Source organism: Mesoplodon bidens, assembly GCF_964165515.1.
Source record: "Mesoplodon bidens genome assembly, chromosome: 18".
Classification (NCBI taxonomy): Eukaryota; Metazoa; Chordata; class Mammalia; order Artiodactyla; family Ziphiidae; genus Mesoplodon; species Mesoplodon bidens.
In genome coordinates, this window is record NC_138175.1 from 60,582,242 (window position 1) to 60,601,857 (window position 19,616).

Genomic DNA, 19,616 nt, shown 5'->3' on the forward strand with positions numbered 1-19,616 from the left:
ATGGAATGAAAACTGGACCAAAGATGTATCTGCCTGGTTCAATGTAAAGCGACAACCATTGCTTAAGCATTTTCACCTTGAGCCAGGCACTATGATAGGAACTGGAGATGTAAAGGTGAACAAGACATATCTCTGTTCTTCATGGCTTCTCATTCTGACAGAGTCCTTTTTTTCCCTAGTCGTGCGCTCTGTGTAGAGGCCTTACATATACTGGAAAATATTTTTTAGGGTTTATTTAAAACTATGTAGATGAAGTCTTGAACAAAAATAGTAAGTTCTCTGACTTCAGTAAAATGTTTTGGTGTTCCTTTAGAGAAATTGGAAAGTTCCCATTTCCTGGTTAAATTTCTTAAAAAGTGGAATTTTCTTATTTAATCCATTTGAAGTAGGTACCTTTCCTTTATTATTCCAAATTCTTAAAATTATATTTTTTTTGTAAATTGTACAGTAGTTAACATTTGGTAGTAAATATTTGTCTTTTTAAGGTTACTAGTGTACATGTAAGAAAATGATAGGTTATTAAAAACTTTATGAAAGAAGAAAAAAAAAGAAAGAAAAGAAAGAGACCGAAAGTAGACGGCAGGAAAGACAGGAGAGAAAAATTAATAGGCGAGAAATCGGGCCTTGGGCAGAGGCGGCCTTGGGCGCCCCCGCCTGGACTCTGTGCTCGGCGGCCTCGTCGCCGAACTACGTTTCCCGGTAGGCCCTGGGCGACTGGACGCAGCACCTAGCGGGCCGTCGGGGGCGGGGCCCACGCTGCCTCCTCCAATCCCGGCCGTCGTCCGGCAACCTCCGCCTCCGCCGACAAGATGGAGGCTGGCCTCGGCCGCCGCCGGGAAGCGGCACCTGAAGCCGGAGATGGGGAGGGGCCGCAGCTCAGTCGGCCCACTTGAGGAAGCCGGCCCACGTCGCGGTCCGGAGGTGAGAGCGGTCGGGCGCGCGGGAGCCCGGGCTCTGGGGGGAAGGGGCCGAGGCGCCTATACCCTTGGTTCCCGTGGGGGGAAGGGAACGGACGCGCGCGAGGGGGCCAATCGGGGCCTCCGGCGGCCCCGCGGCCTTCTGGGAAATGTAGTCTCGAGCCTTCCCCGTCGGCCGGCTTGGGGACTTTATAGAGCGGGAGGGAGAGAATGAGTGAATTTAATTTAAAATTGTGGGTGAGGGACTTACCTGGTGGTGCGGTGGTTGGGAATCGAGCCCTGGTCGGGGAAGATCCCACATGCCCGTGCGCCACAACTACTGAGCCCGCGTGCCACAACTACTGAAGCCCGCGCGCCTAGAGCCCATGCTCCTCAACAAAGAGAAGCCACCGCAGTGAGAAGCCCGCGCACCTCAACGAAGAGTAGCTCCCAGTGGCTGCAACTAGAGAAAGCCCGTGCACAGTTACGAAGACCCAACGCTGCCAAAACTAACTAACTAAATAAATTTATTTAAAAAAAAATTGTGGGTGAGCAGGCGAAGGCAGGGATGTGGAGACGGAGGGATGGGCGCGTGAGTGGTTCGGAATTTGGGGCCTCCTTCCAGGCAGGAAGCCTTTCCCATGCCCACCTCCCCTTTAAGCCAGGTGCAGCCCATGGGTCCCTGAAGGTACTCTTCCTCGGTGCCATAGACACTCCCAAAACACAAAGACCTGTCAGGTACTGTCCTTGTTTTTCACACGCATTCCTTCAAAAAAAAAAAAACTTTTACTGTTTTGATCAGGTGCTACTTTCACATGGTTTGAAATGCAAAAGGGACAAAGCGAGAAGCCTGCCTCCATCACTATACGTCATTAAATAATTCAGTCAGCAAGTGACTGTTGGATGCCTGCAAAGTGCCAGGCTCTCTTCCTGGGCCTGGAGACCCAACAGAGTGCTCAGTAGGTACAGCTCCTGCCCTCAGGCAATGTGTGATGGATGCGTAATAAAATATAGGTGGGGAGGGCCTCTCTGATTAGGTTACATTTGAGCAGAGACCTGCAGAAGAGGGAATAAGCCATGCAGATTACAGGGAAGGGCCCCCACTGTGGGCCAAAGAGCCACAGTAGCAAAGGCCCCTGGGTCGGGAGTGCCCTTAGTCTGCCCTGAGGATGTGGTCAGGAGTAGGCAAAGGACAAAGGAGGCCCTCGACAAAGCTGGTGATGATTGTGGACTTTGACTCAGGGAGGTGGGAGGCCTGGGAGGGCTCTGAGCAGAGGAGCCACTGTTTTGTTTGCTTTTTTTTTTTTTTGCCGCGCCGTGCGGCTTGCTGGGATCTTAGTTCCCTGACCAGGGATTGAACCTGTGCCCCCTGCAGTGGAAGCCCGGAGTCCTAACTGTTGGACCGCCAGGGAACTCCCCCCCCGACTTGCTTCTTACTGAATCATTCCGACTGCTGTGTGGGGAGCCACCTTCCTCCTCTATCCCCAGGTACTCCACGGTGATGACAAGAATTAAGGAGGTTACCTTCTCTGTTAGTTTCCTGTGATTGCTTTACCATATTACTACAGACTTTAGTGGTTTATTTATTTTTAAATTAATTAATTAATTAGTTTATTTTTGGCTGCGTTGGGTCTTCGTTGCTGCGCGCGGGCTTTCTCTTGTGGTGAGCGGGGGCTACCCTTCGTTGCGGTGTGCGGACTTCTCATTGCGGTGGCTTCTCTTGTTGCCTAGCACGGGCTCTAGGCGCGCGGGCTCAGTAGTTGTGGCTCGCGGGCTCTAGAGCGCAGGCTCAGTAGTTGTGGCGTATGGGCTTAGTTGCTCCGTGGCATGTGGGATCTTCCCGGACCAGGGCTCGAACCAGTGCCCCCTGCGTTGGCAGGCGAATTCTTAACCACTGCGCCACCAGGGAAGTCCCAACTTAGCGGTTTAAAACAACACAAATTTATTATCTTAGAGTCTTGGAGGTCTGAAATCTGAAATGGGGCTTCTGGGCTAAAATCAAGGTATTGGCAGGGCTGGTTCCTTCTGGAAGCTCTAGGCTTCAGTGGTCACATTGCCTTCTGACTGAGTGAAATCTTCTGTGTCCTCTTACAAGGATCCCTCTGATTACGTTTAGGGCCCACTGGGATAATCCAGGATAATCTCCGCCTCTCAAGATTATTAACCTAATCACACGTGCAGTGTCCCTTTTGCCCTGAAAGGTAAACTTACTCATAGGTTCCTGGGATTGGGATGTGGATGTGGATGTGGTTAGGAGCCATTATTCATTCTCCACACTGATGTTTCATGTCTCTGAACAGCATGGAGGTGCTTCTGCTCATCGGTGTCTGAGAGGTGGGTCAGGATCTCTAGACTCTCTTTGCATCTCCTTGTGGTTGCGAGAGGTTTTCTGGGGGAAGAACAAAGTCTCCCCGCAGAGCTGTTTTTGGTCTCAGCAGCTAAAACTAAACGAAATGCTCCTCTACACGCAAAGTATGCTCGCAAGTGCATCTGCAGTGTCTTTAGCGTTAGGGAGAGAAGGGACGGGGCCTGCCTCTGAGGCAGTGGTCAGCAGGGCTGGGGGCCTTAGGTCAGAGCATGGGAAGGCCAGGTAGTGGTCCAGACTCTCATGTACTCACACATTAATGCCCATGTGTTCTCCTCTTCAGGCAGAGGCGGGCGTGGCAGGAGAGGCCCAGAGGCCATTGTGGGCACGGCAGTAGCTACCGTGGACGGGCAGTGGGGAGAGAGCTTCTTGAGGTGCATGGCTCGGGGAAGTGGCATGAAGACAACCCCCCACCCGCAGGTACTGGGGAAGGCGCCCCTTGGGACTGGCCTCCGCCACAGTGCCAAGCGGGACCGGAAGTCCATCACCCTGCATGTGAAGCTGGAGGTGCTTCGGAGGTTTGAGGAGGGTGAGAAGCTGACGCAGATCGCCCGGGCCCTGGGACTGGCCACCTCCACTGTTGCCTCGATCCGCGTGAACAAGGACAAGATCCGGGCCAATTCTCAGGCAGCCACGCCCGTCAGCACCACCCAGCTGACCCGCTGCCGGGGCGTGCTAATGGGCCGCATGGAACGCCTCCTGAGCCTGTGGATCGAGGAGCAGAAGCGGCAGAACCTGCCTGTCAGCACGCTGCTTATCCAGGACAAGGCGCGCCGGCTCTTTGCCCAGCTGCAGCACGAGCAGGGCAGCGGCGCCCAGGCTGAGACGTTCGGGGCCAGCAATGGCTGGTTTGCCCGTTTCAAGCTGCGCCACAACGTGCTGCTGACGGATGAGCCGGCCGTGGCCGACGCCCAGGCTGCCGCACGCTACCCCGTGGTGCTGCGCGCGATTCTGGACGAGGGCTGCTACTCACCACGGCAGGTCTTCAACGTGGACGAGACGGGCCTGTTCTGGAAGCGGCTGCCTGAGCGCATGCTTCTGGCACTGGAGGGGACAGCTGGGCCTGGGGCCAAGGCCTCTAAGGACCACCTGACCCTGCTGCTTGGTGGCAACGCGGCTGGTGACTTCAAGCTGAAGCCCCTGCTGGTGTACCCCTCGGAGAACCCGCGTGCCCTCAGGGGCTGCTCCAAGGCCAGCCTGCCTGTGGTCTGGCGCTCCAACCGCAATGATTGGTTGACGCCTAGCATCTTCCAGGAGTGGTTTACTGGTTGCTTCTGCCCAGCTGTGGAAAGCTACTGTGCCAGCCATGGCCTCCCACACCGCGCCCTGCTGCTGCTGGACAGCGCACCCTGCCACCCTGTCCACTTGGGTGGCCTCTCAGCCCACGTGCGTGTTGAGTTCCTGCCCAAGAACACGTCAGCCCTGATCCAGCCCATGAACCAGGGTGTCATTGCCACCTTCAAGGCCCATTATCTGCGCCACACACTCAGCCAGCTGGTCCAGGAGACGGCGGGTACAGACCGGCCCTCCGTGCGGGAGTTCTGGCGCAGCTATACTGTCATGACGGCTGTAGACAACATTGCTAAGGCCTGGGCAGCGCTGCAGCCTGCCGCCATGAACGGCGCCTGGAGGAAGCTGTGGCCCGAGTGCGTGCCCGCTGGTGCCCCCGAGCCCAACACCGTCCCCCAGCTCCGTCACAGCATTGTGACACTAGCCAGCCACGCAGGCCTCGGGGATGTGGCCGAGGCCGATGTTGCCCACCTGCTGCAGGCCCATGGGGAGCCCTCGCCCCGCAGCATCCCCCAGGAGGTGGAGGTCGGGGATGTCAGTGACTCTGGGCTGCCCTGTGAGGCGGGGAAAGGCCTGGCCTCCAGAAGACCAGAGTCAGATCTCATGGAGGCTGTGGTGGGTGTGGAGACTGAGGAAGTAAGTGTGGGTGCACTGCGCCCTGAGCACCTGGCCCAGGCGCTGTCCCACTTTGCTGCTGGCCTGCGAGTCCTCATAGAGAACGATCCCAACCGGGAACGCAGCCTGCGGGTGTCCCGGGGTGTCCACTGTGCCCTTACCCACCTCCGAGAGCTGCAGCGGGAAAGGAGGCGACAGGCTCGGGCAGTTGCGGGGCCTCAAGGGGCCCCATGATGGTGGCAACAAAGGAGTTGGCAGAAAGCCTGCACTCACCCCAGGTGGGGCCCACAGAGGGTGGGCAACTGGCCAAGGGCACAAACCCTGAAGGACAGACCTCTGTGGCTGTCCTGTGTGATTTAGGGCTTGGGCCTGACCTCAGATGAGCTTTGTCTGATGATGTTTTGTTTCTGGAGGGGAGACACTGCCACTTCTCACCCATCGTTCTCATACCTCATGCACTGCCATCTTTGTACAGTGGCACACAGAGCATCAGCCTTGGGAAACAAGAGGGTGGTGTTCTCTGATTGGCAGATGAGCTGCGGGACCCAGGAGTGCCCATCCGTGTCAGAGACACACCCTGTAGAACAGCAGTTGCCAAGCACAGCCCACCAGGGTAGCCTTCCTTGTGGTGAGGGGCCAGGGTTGAGACAAGCCTCTCCTATTTGCCAACCCTGACCTGTCCGTGCACCGTTGTGACTCTTCCTAGCCAACTCTAGGTGGGGGTTTCCTACTCTCCTTGCTCACCTTCCGTGCCATCCTCACTCTTTCTGGCTTCCACAGCTTTTGTTGTCTGAGGTTTCTGGTACCTTCCCTGTGCCCGAGCCCATGGGCGTGTGTGGCTTTCCTTGGTTGGAGATGTTTTCTTCCCTGGGTTTCTGTGCTGTGGTTGTCTTGGCTTCCCTCCAGCCTCTGAGGCTGAGCCTTCTGTCACTTTAATGGTCTCCCAGACCTAGAGCTCTTCGGAAAATCTCAGCCATTCTTGAGGGCTCAGTGGCCACCTCAGGGTCAGCTCCGAGCACATTGGCTGTAGCCCAGCCTCTCCCCAAGGTTAGAAAGAAACATGGCTCCGATTCCAATGGATTGGCTCCTTGAACAGTCTTGTTATCTCCCGTCATTCCAGCTTGTTCTCCTGTCCCCCTAGATTGTAACAGCAAGCACGCTGGGGTATCCACTTCACTCTGTAGACATACCATATGGGCCACCAAAACCCAGAGAGTCATCAAGGGAAGGAGTTCTTGTACTCCAGCTAGGTGAGCCACAGGCGGTGAGCCAGGGCTGTCTGGCTTCCTGGACTCCTTTCGACACAGGTACCTGCATGTGTCTGTGAACGTGTGCCCGTGACACACACGCATGCCAAGAGTAAAGCTGGGAGAAAGGATTCCTTCTACCTCTGTCCCAGCTAACACTTGCAGTGCTGGGCCTGCTGTCCATATGTAAAAGGGGCCGGAGGCCAGGGAGGGGTTCCAGGGTCCAGCCTTCCTGGGAGAAAGGCCAGATGAGGTCCCTTGTTTGCTTTCTTGGGGGGAGTGGCAAAAGGGGTGGCAAGGGGACGTAGAAGAGCTTTTCTTAGGAGCCTGGTGACTGACCGGATTAATAAACGGCACGAATGATGAGCACTTGTAACGTGCTAGGTGTTGGGGAGACCAGGGTGGGAGAGACCGGCTTCAGGAGCTGCCGGCCCAAAGGCTGTTACGTTCTGTGTGACGACGGCTACGATGGGCGACTTGTGAGGGACCCAAACCTAGCTGGGGTCAGAGGAAGAGGACATGATACGGAAGGCTTTCTGGGGAGGTGCTGCCCCAGGCATCAGAGAGGGGCCTGTTTTAGGCGGCCCAGTACGGTGTGGCTGGTGAAGCCCTGAGGACGGGGAAGCAGGAGCAGCCCCGATGGAGGCGGAGTGCGGCACAGCAGCTGAAAGAGGCAGGTGACCAGGTGGGAGGAAATGCCACATCCGCTGGGCGGGAGGAGTAGAGAGGCAACTGAGCGGCAACCTGGCACAGTCGAGCGGACGGATAGCGAGGGGATCTGAGGTCGCGCGGATGAGCCCATCTGGCTCCACAGCTCTTTACCTCGGAACCCGGGACACCGCCAGCACCTCAGGGAAGGCGCCGCGGAGCGTCGGGAGTCGCACCACTGTCGCCCCCTTGAAGGCCACTGTAGAACTCCATTTCCCGGAGGCGGCGAGCGCTGGTGCTCGCTGCCTTCTGGGAAATGTAGTGTCTGTAGGTCGCCCGAGCTGTTACTCTGGCGGGCCAAGGACTACATTTCCCAGAGGGCCTCGCGGACAGGGCTGGGCTTGCGCACGTTCCACTTCCGGGCGCCGGACGTCGCCAAAGAGTTGCAGAAGTATACTGTTACCTCCCCCTCACCTCCGCGCGCTGGCCTGTCGTGGGGAGGTGGGTGGTTGTTAGGGGAGGGAGGGAAGGAGCGGGGTGGGCACAAGGCACCGGAAGTAGTCCAGCTTCCGCTCGTGGTCCTGGGGCCCCAGGGTGGTTGGTCTTTGTTCCTCCACGGTGTTGTTTGACGCCGTCCGCGTGGCTTCCTGGGGCGGTGAGTCTGGGCGCGACGCGGTGGAGGCGTCGGAAAAGCCCGGGGTAGGGTGTGCAGCTGGCCAGAGGGCGGCAGGAGAAGGGGGGCGGAGGAACACCAGCTGTTTTCCGCGGACTGCAGCGAGTCCGCGGGGAAGGGCGGCGCATGGGCTGCTGGGACATGGAGTCCGGCGGGGCTGGGCCTGCCCCGGAAGTGATTCTGGGCCGAGCTGGGCTCTCGCCACGCCTCGGGGGTCGGTGCACGTGCACCCGCGCTAGTCCAGTTCTCGGCGGAATTCCTGGGCTTCTGTCCACCTTTCCACCCAGCTTCCCCTAAACTTTTCACCTCCCCTGGAAAGTCTTCTTGGATTTCTGCAGCTCAGACCACCTCTTTGCTCCTGCTGCACCTGCGTGCGTCCCTCTATAAAGTGAGAGTGCGGGCGGGGTGGGGGGACGCTCCCCGCACAGGGGGATTAAATCCAGATCCTTCACTGGCCGAAGGCTGTGCAAGTTCGCCCAGGCCACACAGCCTTTGCATTTGCTGATTGCCCTGCGCAGACCGTCCTCCACTTCTAGCTGTCATCTCAGGGTACTTGGGGGTGAGAGCCGGGGGTTCGGGGCTGTTGGATGGGGCGGCCTGGTTCAGGGGAGCCCTGACCAATGCTTTAAAGACATGCATTGGCATTGAAAATGATCTGTGTTCTTTTTTCTTAAATATTTATTTATTTATTTTTCTTTTTGGCTGTGTCGGGTCTCAGTTGCGGCACGCGGGATCTTCATTGCGGCGCGTGGCCTTCTCTCTAGTTGCGCGCGGGCTTCTCTCTAGTTGCGGCTCGCATGCTCAGTAGCTGTGGCGCGCAAGCTTAATTGTCCCGCGGCATGTGGGATCTTAGTTCCCGGACGGGGCATTGAACCCACACCCCTTGCATTGGAAGGCAGATTCTTAACCACTGGGCCTTCAGGGAAGAAGTCCCAATCTGTGTTCTTTTCTGAAGTTACAGTGGTAGCAAATGGCCGTTGGCAGAAAAATCCAGGTGCTCTGCATACATTACAAAAGAAAAAGCAGATGTACTATTCCAGTTCCTTTCTCCGGAATTGCCAGCTGAGGCGTTGCTGGTTTTCAGGATCCTTTTCTGAACACTTGTAGCAGTAGCTGCTGTTTTTTGTTTTGAAATTTTAACATTAGTGGGATCATGCCAAGTGAGGAGGACCACAGCTGACTTCCTGGTTTAGCGCCGTAGTGTGGACGTCCCTCTCACTGTCCATTGTTGGCCTTGACTAGTCGAGTTGGGCCGAGCCTCTCAGGCCCCATAGCATTGTGCCATGAGGGGAGGAGCTCCTTCCAGTGTAGGAACCAGCACTTGCTCTCCCGGTGCGGCCGCAGTGCAGCCGTCCCCACCACCATCCTGGCCTTCCGGCCGCTGCACTGCAGCCGCCCCCACCACCATCCTGGCCTTCCAGCCTGTCCCCCACATCACTCTTTCTAGTGCCCCACAGACTGCATCCTTCACTTGCACAGAGCCTCCCTGGGATTGGACCCTCCCTTGGCACGGAGCCTCCCTGGGCACTGAGTCTCTGCTCGTTCCCCCAGCACCTCTGCTTGGCTGCTGATGGGGTTCTCTCCGCCACTGAGACACTGGACATGTCCACGCCCCACCCCCGGGAGCAGCCCTCCTACCGGCCCAGTCTGGCCTGAACTCCTGAAGGCTTCCCTGCAGGAAGCGCTCGCTCACTGTCCTAACCAGATTCCCAGTGTGAGGCATCCTCTTGAGGGCACAGATAGGGAGGTCGAGGCTGAAGGTGTCCCCCTGCCAGGCTGTCAGCTGGCCAGGTGTGGGGACAGTTTCCGCCACAGCAAGTGACCTTGCAGGGTGTGAGTCGGTGGAGGGGTGTGGGTGGTCCATGGCCCTGATTGGGTGGGTGTGTCTACCAGGAAGACAGTGTGTGTGGCCTGAGTGAAGGCAGAGAGGCCAGCTTCCCCAGGTGTCGCCATGGCAGCCGACCCAGCGCCCATCGGTCAGGAAGAGCTCGTGATCATCAAGATGGAGGAGGATGAGGCCGCCCTGTGGGATCCTGAACCGTTCTTCAAGCCTCAGCCCCAAACCCTGTTGCCTGGGCTTGGTAGGGACCCCCGGCAGTGCTTCCGGAGCTTCCGCTATGAGGAGGCGGCCGGGCCCCGCGAGGCGCTGGCCCGGCTCCGTGAACTCTGCCGCCAGTGGCTGCGGCCCGAGGTGCACTCCAAGGAGCAGATGCTGGAGCTGCTGGTGCTGGAGCAGTTCCTGGGCGTGCTGCCCCCTGACACCCGGGTCTGGGTCGAGTCCCAGTGCCCCGAGAGTGGCGAGGAGGCTGTGGCACTCGTGGAGGACCTCGCTCAGATGTTGCAGGAGACTGGTGAGCCACGGGGGACTGGGCTTGGGGGCAGGGAAAGTGCAGGGGGACAAGTCATGACGCCGGGTCCTGAGTGCCTGCCCGCTCTGCCCAGGCCCTGTGTCCTCGTCTCTGGGAAGAAGACTCAGAAGCTGTGACATGTTTGGAGACTTTCGTAGACTCTGAGCCTCCCAGAGGTGTGGGCCTGGGGTTGGCGTAGCATTTCCCCTGCTCAGGTGCACTGGCCTTCTTTCTCTTCCTTTTCTCCTTCCTGGCAAAGTCACGGAGTGCGTGCCATGTGCCAGGCCCTGTGGGTCCAGCAGGGAAGGGAGAGAGGCAAGGTCCTTGGCCTGTTGGAGCCCAGTCTGGTTTGAGCGTTGGACAGTGAGACCTCCAATCACCAGCAGGGTGTCCTTTCTTTAGCGGGGCTGGAGGCAAGAGGAGATGGGCACAGAGGTCGGCCCGGCCAGGGGTGGCTTTGCAGTTCGTGCTGTGTGACGTCTTCACCTTGGACGTGTGCTTCCGCACCTGTGAGGAGGTGGCAGCCGTGCAGCAGGGAGGAGAGATGGTTGGTTACCGCCGCGGTCCACCCTGGCACGTGTTCACTTGTTTACTCACGTGTATTTGTGCAGTTCCTTTTGCCTGCTCGGCCCCTTGTATCGAGGGGTGGAAACCATAGCACTTAAACAAGCAAACAGAAACCTAGCTTTATTAGGCTCTAACCCACATAATCAAAAAATTGTACACTTTGTGGGTTTTAGTATAGTCACAGGTTTGTACAATCATCACCCGTGTCTAATGTCATCACCTTCAAATAAACTCCGTGCCCGTCAGCAGCCACTCCCCATTCTTCCCTTTCCTAGTGCCTTGGCAGCCAGGAACCTGCTTTGTGTCTCTGTACACTTTCTTATTCTGGACGTTTTATTAAATGGAATCACACATTTGATGGAGTCATACATGGCTTTTTATGATGGGCTTCTTTCCTCGAGTGTACTGTTTCTAGCGTTCATTCACAGTGTAGTGCCTCACTGATTTTTATGCCTCGTCACATTCCATTGTGTGGTCATAGCACGTTCTCTCTGTCCCGGATATTTGGGTTGTTTGTACCTTCTGGCCGTCACGATCAATGCTGACGTGACGTTACGCATCCTGTGTTCTCCTGGTTGTGTACCCAGGAGGGGAGCCGCTGGGTCACACGGTAACTCTGGCCTTTTGAGGAACTGCTAACACGCCACTTGTTTTACGAGGGGTTTAATGTAGAGAGTGTAACCCGGCGTTGAAGGAATGAAAAAGTACAGAAAGATCTCCAAGGCGTCCTGGCGGGAGGGACTGCAGGGAGCTGTGTCCGCTCTGGGAAGAGGTCGGAATTATGACAGAGGCTCAAAGGAGGGGCTGGGAGGTGGGGCTGCTGCCGGATGGTGCTGGGGTCTCCCAGGGGGACAGGATGAAGCCCGTTCTGCACGTGTTGCAAAAGTTGCAAACTGGATCTAGCCGCTGCTAAAGAAAACCTTGATAATGCCTGACTGGTTTTCACCCAGGCATGAACGTGAGGTGCAGGTGAGACACCTTGTACGCATGGGTCCACAGTGCTCCCGGGATGTCTGGCCGTCGTGCTGGCCTGTCCTCTGAGCCATGGGCAGCGTTTGTCGTCTTAGGGGACTGTTCCCTGGTACCAGTTCCCAGCTTCCCCCTGAATGGATGCTTAGGTGATGCACACTATCAAAAGAGATTTTGCATCGTAAGAGTGTGGATGTTGGCAAAGCAGCCTGCTGGCACTGCCCGGACTTAGGCCTGGTGCTCCCGAGGATCCTCTGGGGCATGCGTGGTTATGTCCACTCAGCCCTGAAGCCGCATGGTCTCAGGTTGACACGAAAACTCCTGCCTTTGCTCCGTACCCTTACCTGCTCTCAGCCTGTTGCTGGCCCCTTCGATGCCCCCACATGGGAGAGGGTAGGGCCTGGCCCTGGCTTTCTCTGGGTGGTTTTGGAGATGACTGCCCTGATGCTATCAGGGAGACCAGAATGATGTCCCAAGCTCTTCCTTGGCTGTCACTGTTGGCTGTGTGTTCGGGGGTCCCCAAGACCCCCCCTTAGCCTCAAGTGATTTGCTAGAAGGAGTCACAGAATTCAACAAGGCTATTATATTCGTGGTTGTAGTTTATTACAGTGGAAGGATACAGATTAAAGTCAGCGGTGGAAAAAGGTGCCTAGTCTGGGAGATACCAGGCATGAGATTCCGGGTGTCCTTTCCTGTGGGAGTCGTGCGGGTCGTGCTTACTTCCCCCGGCGGTGATGAGCGACGACACGCACAGGATGCTGCCGCTGGGGGGCTCACCTGCAGTGACGTCCAGGATTTTTACTGGGGGGTCAGTCACAGAGTTATGGAACATGACTGACCTTAGTTACTCAGCCTGAACTCCCCCCAGAGGTCAGACCTGTACACTGTGGCCCAGGGTTACTACCATGTCACATTGTTAGCATGAACTATCTGTGTGACCCAAGAACTTAGGTAAACAAAGATGTTCTTATCAGGCAGAATCTTCCAAGGGCTTAGAGGTCCCCTCCCAGGAGCAGGTCAAGGGCCAGACTTTCGTTTGGAGTGTGGAGGGTTCGGACAGCTCAGGCCTGCTGAGTCAGCCCTTTACTGACCACCCAGCTGCAGCTGAAGGAAGCTTCTAATGACTATTTCCTTGGTGTTTCAGTGACTTGGGTTTCAGGGGCCTTGGGTGGGTTCTTGAGGTACATATGTGTGTGTGCATCAGAAGGGGCTGCCTGTCAGCCAGGGTAGGGTGTTCTCTGTGAATCAGAGGGCAAGCGGTGTCTCATCTGGCACAGAGTTCCTGGCCAGTGGGACATGTTGGCCTCCGGGTTGATTAGTGGGCCTGGGTGCCTCGCCCCTTCGTCCCCAGGGTGGGCCTGCAGACGCTAACCCTGCTCTTTCCCCTCAGCACTGGCCCAGGCCCCTCCCGAGGACCAACGGTTTGGAGACCTGGCAGAGCCGGCCAAGCCCTTCACGGATGGAGCTCAGGTGAGCTGTGAGTCCTCCACAGTCAGAGATGCCACGTCCTGCGGGACCCCGCCCGCCCCCGCCCCCTTCACCCCAGGCCGTGGAGGGTCACATTCGGCAGCTGTGCCCAGCCCCCAGCCCCACCCCCCCTCACCCTCAGGCTGAGCTCAGGACCTGCCCTGCACCCTCTCCCAGCTCCTGGCTCTGAGGACGGGGCCTCCCCAGGCTCACACCATTTGAGTACAGAGTACAGTAAGTCCCCTACACACACACCTCCAAGTTACAAACTTTCAAGATGCGAACATGCGTTCGCATGTCCAATCACGTAAGTTAGTTCACGTGTCTGGCGTACATTGTCATGTGCGTTCATCCTCTACAAGTGGTTGTGCTTTTGTGTACTTTACAGTACTGTATAGAGTACAGTAGTACAGTATGTTTATTTCAAGCCCAGGATGTCCGGAAGCAAGCGTAAAAGCAGCGGTGATGTAGCTGGTACTGCCAAGAAGCGCCACGCGATAACGATGGAAACAAAAGTGAAAATAATTGAGAGAGTGGAGCGAGGCGAAAAGATGGTAGACGTCGCTCATTCTTATAACCTGAATCGTTCAACCATCGGCTCAATCGTAAAGAACAAGGACAAGATCATGGAACATGTGAAGTCTGCTATGCCGATGACGTCAACAATAATAACAAAGAAGCGTGGAAAAGTGATGGAGGAGATGGAGAAACTTCTCAGTGTGTGGATGCAGGATCAGCGTCAGCGTCGAGTCCCACTCAGCTTAATGCTGATTCAAGAGAAAGCTAAGAGCCTTTATGAAGACTTGAAGAAGAAGCATGGCGAAGAATCAGAGGGCAAATCTTTTAATGCCAGCCGTAGCTGGGTTCACCGGTTCAAGGCTAGAGCCAAACTTCACAATGTAAAAGTAAGTGACAAGGCAGCGAGTACAGATACAGTAGCTGCCCGAGAATTTCCTGAAACGCTTCGAGAAATTATTGATGAAGGCGCGTATTTACCCGAGCAGGTGTTTAATGTGGACGAGACAGGACTGTACTGGAAGAGGATGCCGGACCGAAGTTACATCAGTAAGGAGGAAAAGTTGATGCCAGGCTATAAAGCATCAAAGGATAGGCTCACGCTGTTGTTTGGTGGCAATGCTTCCGGTGATATGAAGCTGAAGCCTCTCTTAGTTTATCACTCAGAGAACCCAAGAGCCCTTAAAAACATAGCCAAGGGCTCTCTTCCTGTTGTGTGGAAGAGTAACCCCAAAGCCTGGGTTACACAGGCCATTTTCCAGGACTGGTTTTTCCACCACTTTATCCCGGAGGTAGAGAAATATTGCTTGGAGAAGGACGTCCCATTCAACATTCTTTTGCTGCTCGACAATGCTCCGGGCCACCCCCCATTCATGGACGACTTTCATCCCAGCGTCAAAGTAGTGCATCTGCCACTGAATACTACGGCACTCATCCAACCTATGGACCAGGGAGTTATAGCGACTTTCAAGAAATATTACTTACGTCACACTTTTCGTCAGGCAGTAAAGGCGAGTGACGAATCAGGAACAACGTTGCGACAATTTTGGAAGGACTATAACATCTACAAGGCCATAAAAAACATTGACTTTGCCTGGAGTGAGGTTACAGCCGTCACCATGAATGGGGTTTGGAAGAACCTTTGCCCGAAGTTTGTTCACGATTTTCGTGGATTTGAGAAGTTGGATGAGGAGTCCAAAGAGGTCTTCAGCAACTTAGTGACCCTCAGTGAAAAGCTGGAGCTAGATCTGCAAGAGGATGACTTCATTGAGCTCCTTGCTGTGCAACATGAGGAGCTCACTAATGAAGACCTGATGGAACTGGAGGCCCAGAGAAAGGATGAAGAGGGACAGGAGGAAGAAGAAGTAACTGAAGAACCGAAGAGATTCACGACGCAGGAAATGGCGAGGGGGTTTTCTTTATTTGAGGAGGCACTGTTAGTGTTTGAGGCACAGGACCCGAACGTGGAACGGTACACGAAGGTGGCAGCAGCCGTTCAGAATGCAATCCAGTGCTACCGTGTCCTCTACGACGAGAAAAAACGAGCTACGACCCAGACATCACTGGATCGTTTTTACAAGAGGGTGGATAGAATTAAATCCAGCAAGGAACCAGAACCTGTGCCATCCACGTCAGGCGTGAGTGAAATTGCAACTGGCCCTCCGTCTCCTGTTGCTGATGATCCTTCAGCCCTACCATCTCCCACCTCCTCTTCCTCTTCCAGTCAGTAACTCTTCCTGCCTGTTCCCTCGATGCCAGCCTCTGTGTGCCAGCTGTTGTACTGTACTACGGTACTTTTCAAGGTACTGTACTGTAAGATTAAAAAGGTTTTCTTTATTTTTTGTGTTTGTTTGTTTTTTATGTATTATTCGTGTGAAAAGTATTATACACCTATTCCAGTACAGTGCTGTATAGCCGATTGTGTAAGTTGGGTACCTAGGCTAACGTCGTTGGACTTACGAACACATTGGACTTACAAACGTGCTCTTGGAACGGAACTCGTTCATACGTAGGGGACTTACTGTAGTTGTAGTCTCTCTTGCACAGAGATAGAAATACAGCAGTCGTTATTAATCCTCCCATTTTAAAGAAAATTTTAAAATGTATATAAAACATGTATATGCATTACAAAGTAATTCAAACGTTAAGAAAAGCACATAAAGTTGAAACCCCACAGCCAGTCTTCCTCTCTGGAGACGGCCACTGCCACCCATCGTACATCCTTCCTCTTTCCTGTACACACGTGCACTTCACACACATGGGCCTGTGTGTGAACGGGGCACACAGACATTTCCAAAGGAAGCCCCATTAACGCTCTGCACCCCACCTATCTCACCTCGTCTCGTGTTGCGGTCCCTTCCAGTGGCACAGGCAGTCCCAGCCTTTCTGTTTAGTGGCTCTCTTGGAGTCACGTGCCCAGCCCCACTAGGGAGTGTGGGCTGCGGTCGGTTTCTCATCCCAGAGCACACACCCTCCTCTTGGCTGCTGCCCCCTGGCTCTTCCGCCCCTGGGCCTGCCTGTCCTCTGGTTGGCCTCAAGACACAGGGACCAAAGCTTATCTCTGTGTCAGGGGGCGCCTGCATGTCTTTGATCCTGGTGGGTAATCCAGGGGGCTTCCCCCTTAGGACAGGGGGACGTGCTCACACGTGGGAAGGAGGGCAGACCAGCCAAGGAGCGTGGCCGGGGTCTCCTGCCCGGTGAGGGGGGACAGCGGACCGCACCCTGGCCTTGCCCACCCTCGACTGCCATTCCTGGTCCTCCTGAGACACTGCGAGGCCTGCGGTGGCCCTGCCTAGATCCGCCCAAGTCCGGCTCAGCCGGCGTCCTGCCGACAACTCCCAGAGAACACCCAGGGCTGCTTTACTGTCAAACTCCCATCACCAGTCGAGAGTGTAGAGCTGGGCTCTGAGAGACGCTGCTCCTGGAAGAAACGAGGTGCTCGGCCCAGCCCCCTGTGGAAGGACACTGGGAAGTGGGTCTCCTTGGCCACCTCGGGGCCCCAAGGCGGGAGGCAGGCCTGCTGCTCGCCTGCTTCTTCAGGAGCCCGTCTGGGTAACTGAACCCTGCACAAATATTTCCTCCATTAAAAAAACCAAAAACAGGGACTCCCCTGGTGGTCCAGTGGTTAGGACTCCGCTTTTCCACGGCAGGGGGCACGGGTCCGATCCCTGGTTGGAGAACTAAGATCCCCCATGCCGCGCGGCTTGGCCAAACCAAAAAATCAAAACAACACACAAAACAAAAACCTTGAGTCCTGACACCCTTAATTACATTGCTCAAGGCCTTGCGAGCTCGGGGCTATGGAGCACGTTGGCTCCATTGGACAGCTTGTCCCGCTCTTTTCCCCAGCTGCCACCAAGCTCTGAGCTGAGGTTTATACACAGTGGCTGCCTGTTCCTGGGCCCGGCTATGACCCTGGTGCTGGTAATTTCTGGTTTCTGTATTTGGTCTGACATCAGTTTGTGGTGTATTACGCCGCCCTGGATGCTTCAGGAGGCCGGCGAGTAGGTGACTTGGGATGGTGGTGTCAGCGGGGGGCGCCCTCGGGAAGCGGTAGTGGGATTTCAGAGGCTTGCTGCGATCCTGAGGGTGAAGTTTATTTAGTCCACGGGGCCAGAATTCATCGAGTGGCCGGACGTGGCCCCGAATCTCCCACCTAAAGAGAGAGACTAGTCAGTGACCTCTAAGGGTTTTACCCAGGCCCATCAGCACTTCCACCGGTAAACGTTGTCTCCCCATTTTACAGCGGGTCAGGGCTGGGGCGGCAGCGGCCCTGAAATCAGCGGGCACAGGGCGGGAACATAAATATTCTCTTGTGGTGTCCGGAGAGAGTGATGCGGGCCCGAAGCCCCCCCTGAAGAGGCCGCCGAGGGCGGGCCAGCGCCGAAGTGCCAAGCGGGACCGTAAGGCCATCAACCTGCAGGTGAAACTGGAGGTACTGCGGCGCTTCGAAGCCGGAGAGAAGCTCAGCCGAATCGGGAGGGCACTAGGGCTCTCCACCTCCACTGTGGCCACCATTCGTGACAACAAGGACAAGATCCGAGCGAGTTCCCAGGCGGCCACCCCGCACGCAGCCTCCAAGCTGACGCGCAGCCGCAGCCTGGTGATGGAGAACATGGAGAGGCTGCTGAGCGTGTGGATCGAGGACCAGAACCGGCGTGACGTGCCGGTCAGCGTGGTGCTCGTCCAGGAGAAGGCCCGCAGCCTGTTTGAGGAGCTCAAGCGGGCGCAGGGTGAGGGCGCCGAGGCTGAGACTTTCGGCGCCAGCCGCGGCTGGTTCGCGCGCTTCAAGGCGCGGCACGGGCTGCTCAGCCTCGGGGCCGGAGGCGAGGCGGCGCGCGCAGACGCAGAAGCTGCGCGCAGGTATCCGGCGCTGCTGCGGAGGGTGATCCAGGAGGGCGGCTACACGGACCGGCAGGTGTTCAACGTGGACGAGACCCGGCTCTTCTGGAGGCGGCTGCCGGGCAGGACGCTCCCTTCCACGGCGGGGAAGCCAGGCCCTGGGTTCACAGCCGCCCAAGATCACCTGACCCTGCTGCTCGGCAGCAACGCCGCCGGCGACTTCAAGCTGAAGCCGCTGCTGGTGTACCCCTCGGAGAACCCGCGCGCCCTCCGGGGCTTCTCCAAGCCCAACCTGCCCGTGCTGTGGCGCTCACACAGGAAGGCCTGGGTCACTGTGAGCCTCTTCCAGGAGTGGTTCGTGCACTTCTTCTGCCCCGCTGTGGAGAGGTACTGCGCCCGGCACGGGCTCCCGTATAAAGCTCTGCTCGTCCTGGACAGCGCTCCCGGCCGCCCCGGGAACCTGGACGACCTCTCCGACCACGTGCGCGTGGAGTACCTGCCCAAGGACACCACGGCCCTCATCCAGCCCATGACCCAGGACGTGGTCGCCACGTTCAAGGCCTGCTACCTGCGGAGGGTCTTCCGCCTCTTGGCGGCGAGGGCGGGAGGCGCCGGCGAGCGGTCAGCGGCCTCGGACTTCTGGCGGGACTACAGCATCCTGGACGCTGTGCACAACATCTCCGAGTCCTGGGAGGAGGTTCCGCCTGCGACGTTGAACCGGGGTTGGAGGAAGCTGTGGCCCGACTGCCTCCAGCACGACGCCAGGCCCCGACCCGGGGAGGCCCTCCCGCAGATCCGGCAGGACGTCGTGGCGCTGGCGCACGGCTTGGGTTTCGGGGAGGTGGCAGAGGTGGATGTGGCTGAGCTGCTGCAGAGCCAGGGCGCAGACCTGTCCAACGAGGAGCTGGTGGGGCTGGAGCAGGAGCGGGCAGCCGGGGAGGAGGGTGAGGACTGTTCGACGGCCTCCCGCCAGCTCACGGCCAGGCACCTGGCCAAGGCCCTAGCACATTTCGATGCTGGCCTGCAGATCGTCAGGGACAACGACCCCAACCTGGAGCGCAGCCTCCGCGTCTGCCGGGGCGTGAACACCGTGACCGGCTGCTATCGGGAGCTCTTCAAGGAGAAGAGAGGCCCCAGATGGTGTGTGTTCAGGGGGAGGGGGTGTTGGGAGTCCTGAGGGCTCCGGACTTTGCTGGGGAGAGGGGGTCCTCCCTCCCCATCTTTCACATGGAAGTGACACTGGTCTGCATGTTTCCATTTCATTGCATTAACCCCTCAAATGTTTTTCTGTCAGCAAATAATTTAGTGTCTCAAGTGAACTTCTCAAATATATGGTTTTAGAAGCCTTGATGAATTCTCAAGTGACTTTATTGCATCCTGGGCCCTTTTGGAGCAGTGCATCCTCGGTTTCCTAGTGGAAGCCCATGAGGAAGCCGGAATCCCTGGGTAGCACCCCTGGCACGGTATTCCTGCCACCTTGCTCACTGCACTGAGTTCTGCCTGTATTCAAAGCTGGGGCTCACGGAGCCGAGAGGGGTTCAGAGGGGTTCTGCTTGTTTTCTGGCCCGCTCACCCTTCAGCTGGGTGTCACGACCTGCAGGCGGCAAAGGCTGACCCCAGATGAGCACCCAAAGAGACTCAGGGACCCAGAGAGTGGGCCTGGGTGGGAGGGGT

At 56.8% G+C, this 19,616-nt stretch overlaps 3 protein-coding genes across 16 annotated transcripts; all 3 read left to right on the forward strand.

Moving 5' to 3' along the window:
* Positions 1 to 269: 269 nt before the first annotated feature.
* Positions 270 to 7,447, forward strand: LOC308606584 (tigger transposable element-derived protein 1-like). 9 transcript variants are annotated; one of them, XM_081217654.1, is made up of 4 exons: positions 270 to 921; positions 3,013 to 3,097; positions 3,197 to 3,230; positions 3,545 to 7,445. In XM_081217654.1, exon 4 carries the CDS (start codon positions 3,640 to 3,642, stop codon positions 5,398 to 5,400), a length of 1,761 nt encoding a protein of 586 aa, XP_081073780.1. In that variant the 5' UTR covers positions 270 to 921; positions 3,013 to 3,097; positions 3,197 to 3,230; positions 3,545 to 3,639; the 3' UTR covers positions 5,401 to 7,445. The 9 variants fall into 9 exon arrangements, with proteins under 9 accessions (XP_081073780.1, XP_081073773.1, XP_081073775.1 ...); XM_081217647.1 differs by lacking the exon at positions 3,013 to 3,097 and having other exon boundaries at positions 3,098 to 3,230; positions 3,545 to 7,447; XM_081217649.1 differs by having other exon boundaries at positions 3,013 to 3,230.
* A 38-nt stretch (positions 7,448 to 7,485) lies between these two features.
* LOC308606580 (tigger transposable element-derived protein 1-like) lies at positions 7,486 to 15,437 on the forward strand. 6 transcript variants are annotated; one of them, XM_081217635.1, is made up of 4 exons: positions 7,486 to 7,519; positions 9,628 to 10,085; positions 13,009 to 13,088; positions 13,499 to 15,437. In XM_081217635.1, exons 2-4 carry the CDS (start codon positions 9,686 to 9,688, stop codon positions 15,329 to 15,331), a joined length of 2,313 nt encoding a protein of 770 aa, XP_081073761.1. In that variant the 5' UTR covers positions 7,486 to 7,519; positions 9,628 to 9,685; the 3' UTR covers positions 15,332 to 15,437. The 6 variants fall into 6 exon arrangements, with proteins under 6 accessions (XP_081073761.1, XP_081073759.1, XP_081073757.1 ...); XM_081217633.1 differs by having other exon boundaries at positions 7,496 to 7,562; XM_081217631.1 differs by lacking the exon at positions 7,486 to 7,519 and adding an exon at positions 7,594 to 7,716.
* A 1,572-nt stretch (positions 15,438 to 17,009) lies between these two features.
* LOC308605843 (tigger transposable element-derived protein 1-like) lies at positions 17,010 to 19,556 on the forward strand (the record flags this gene model as incomplete). The annotated part of the gene is made up of 3 exons (XM_081216107.1): positions 17,010 to 17,024; positions 17,347 to 19,082; positions 19,523 to 19,556. The coding sequence occupies 3 exons, from the start codon at positions 17,010 to 17,012 to the stop codon at positions 19,554 to 19,556; spliced, it is 1,785 nt and encodes a 594-aa protein (XP_081072233.1).
* Positions 19,557 to 19,616: the final 60 nt, after the last annotated feature.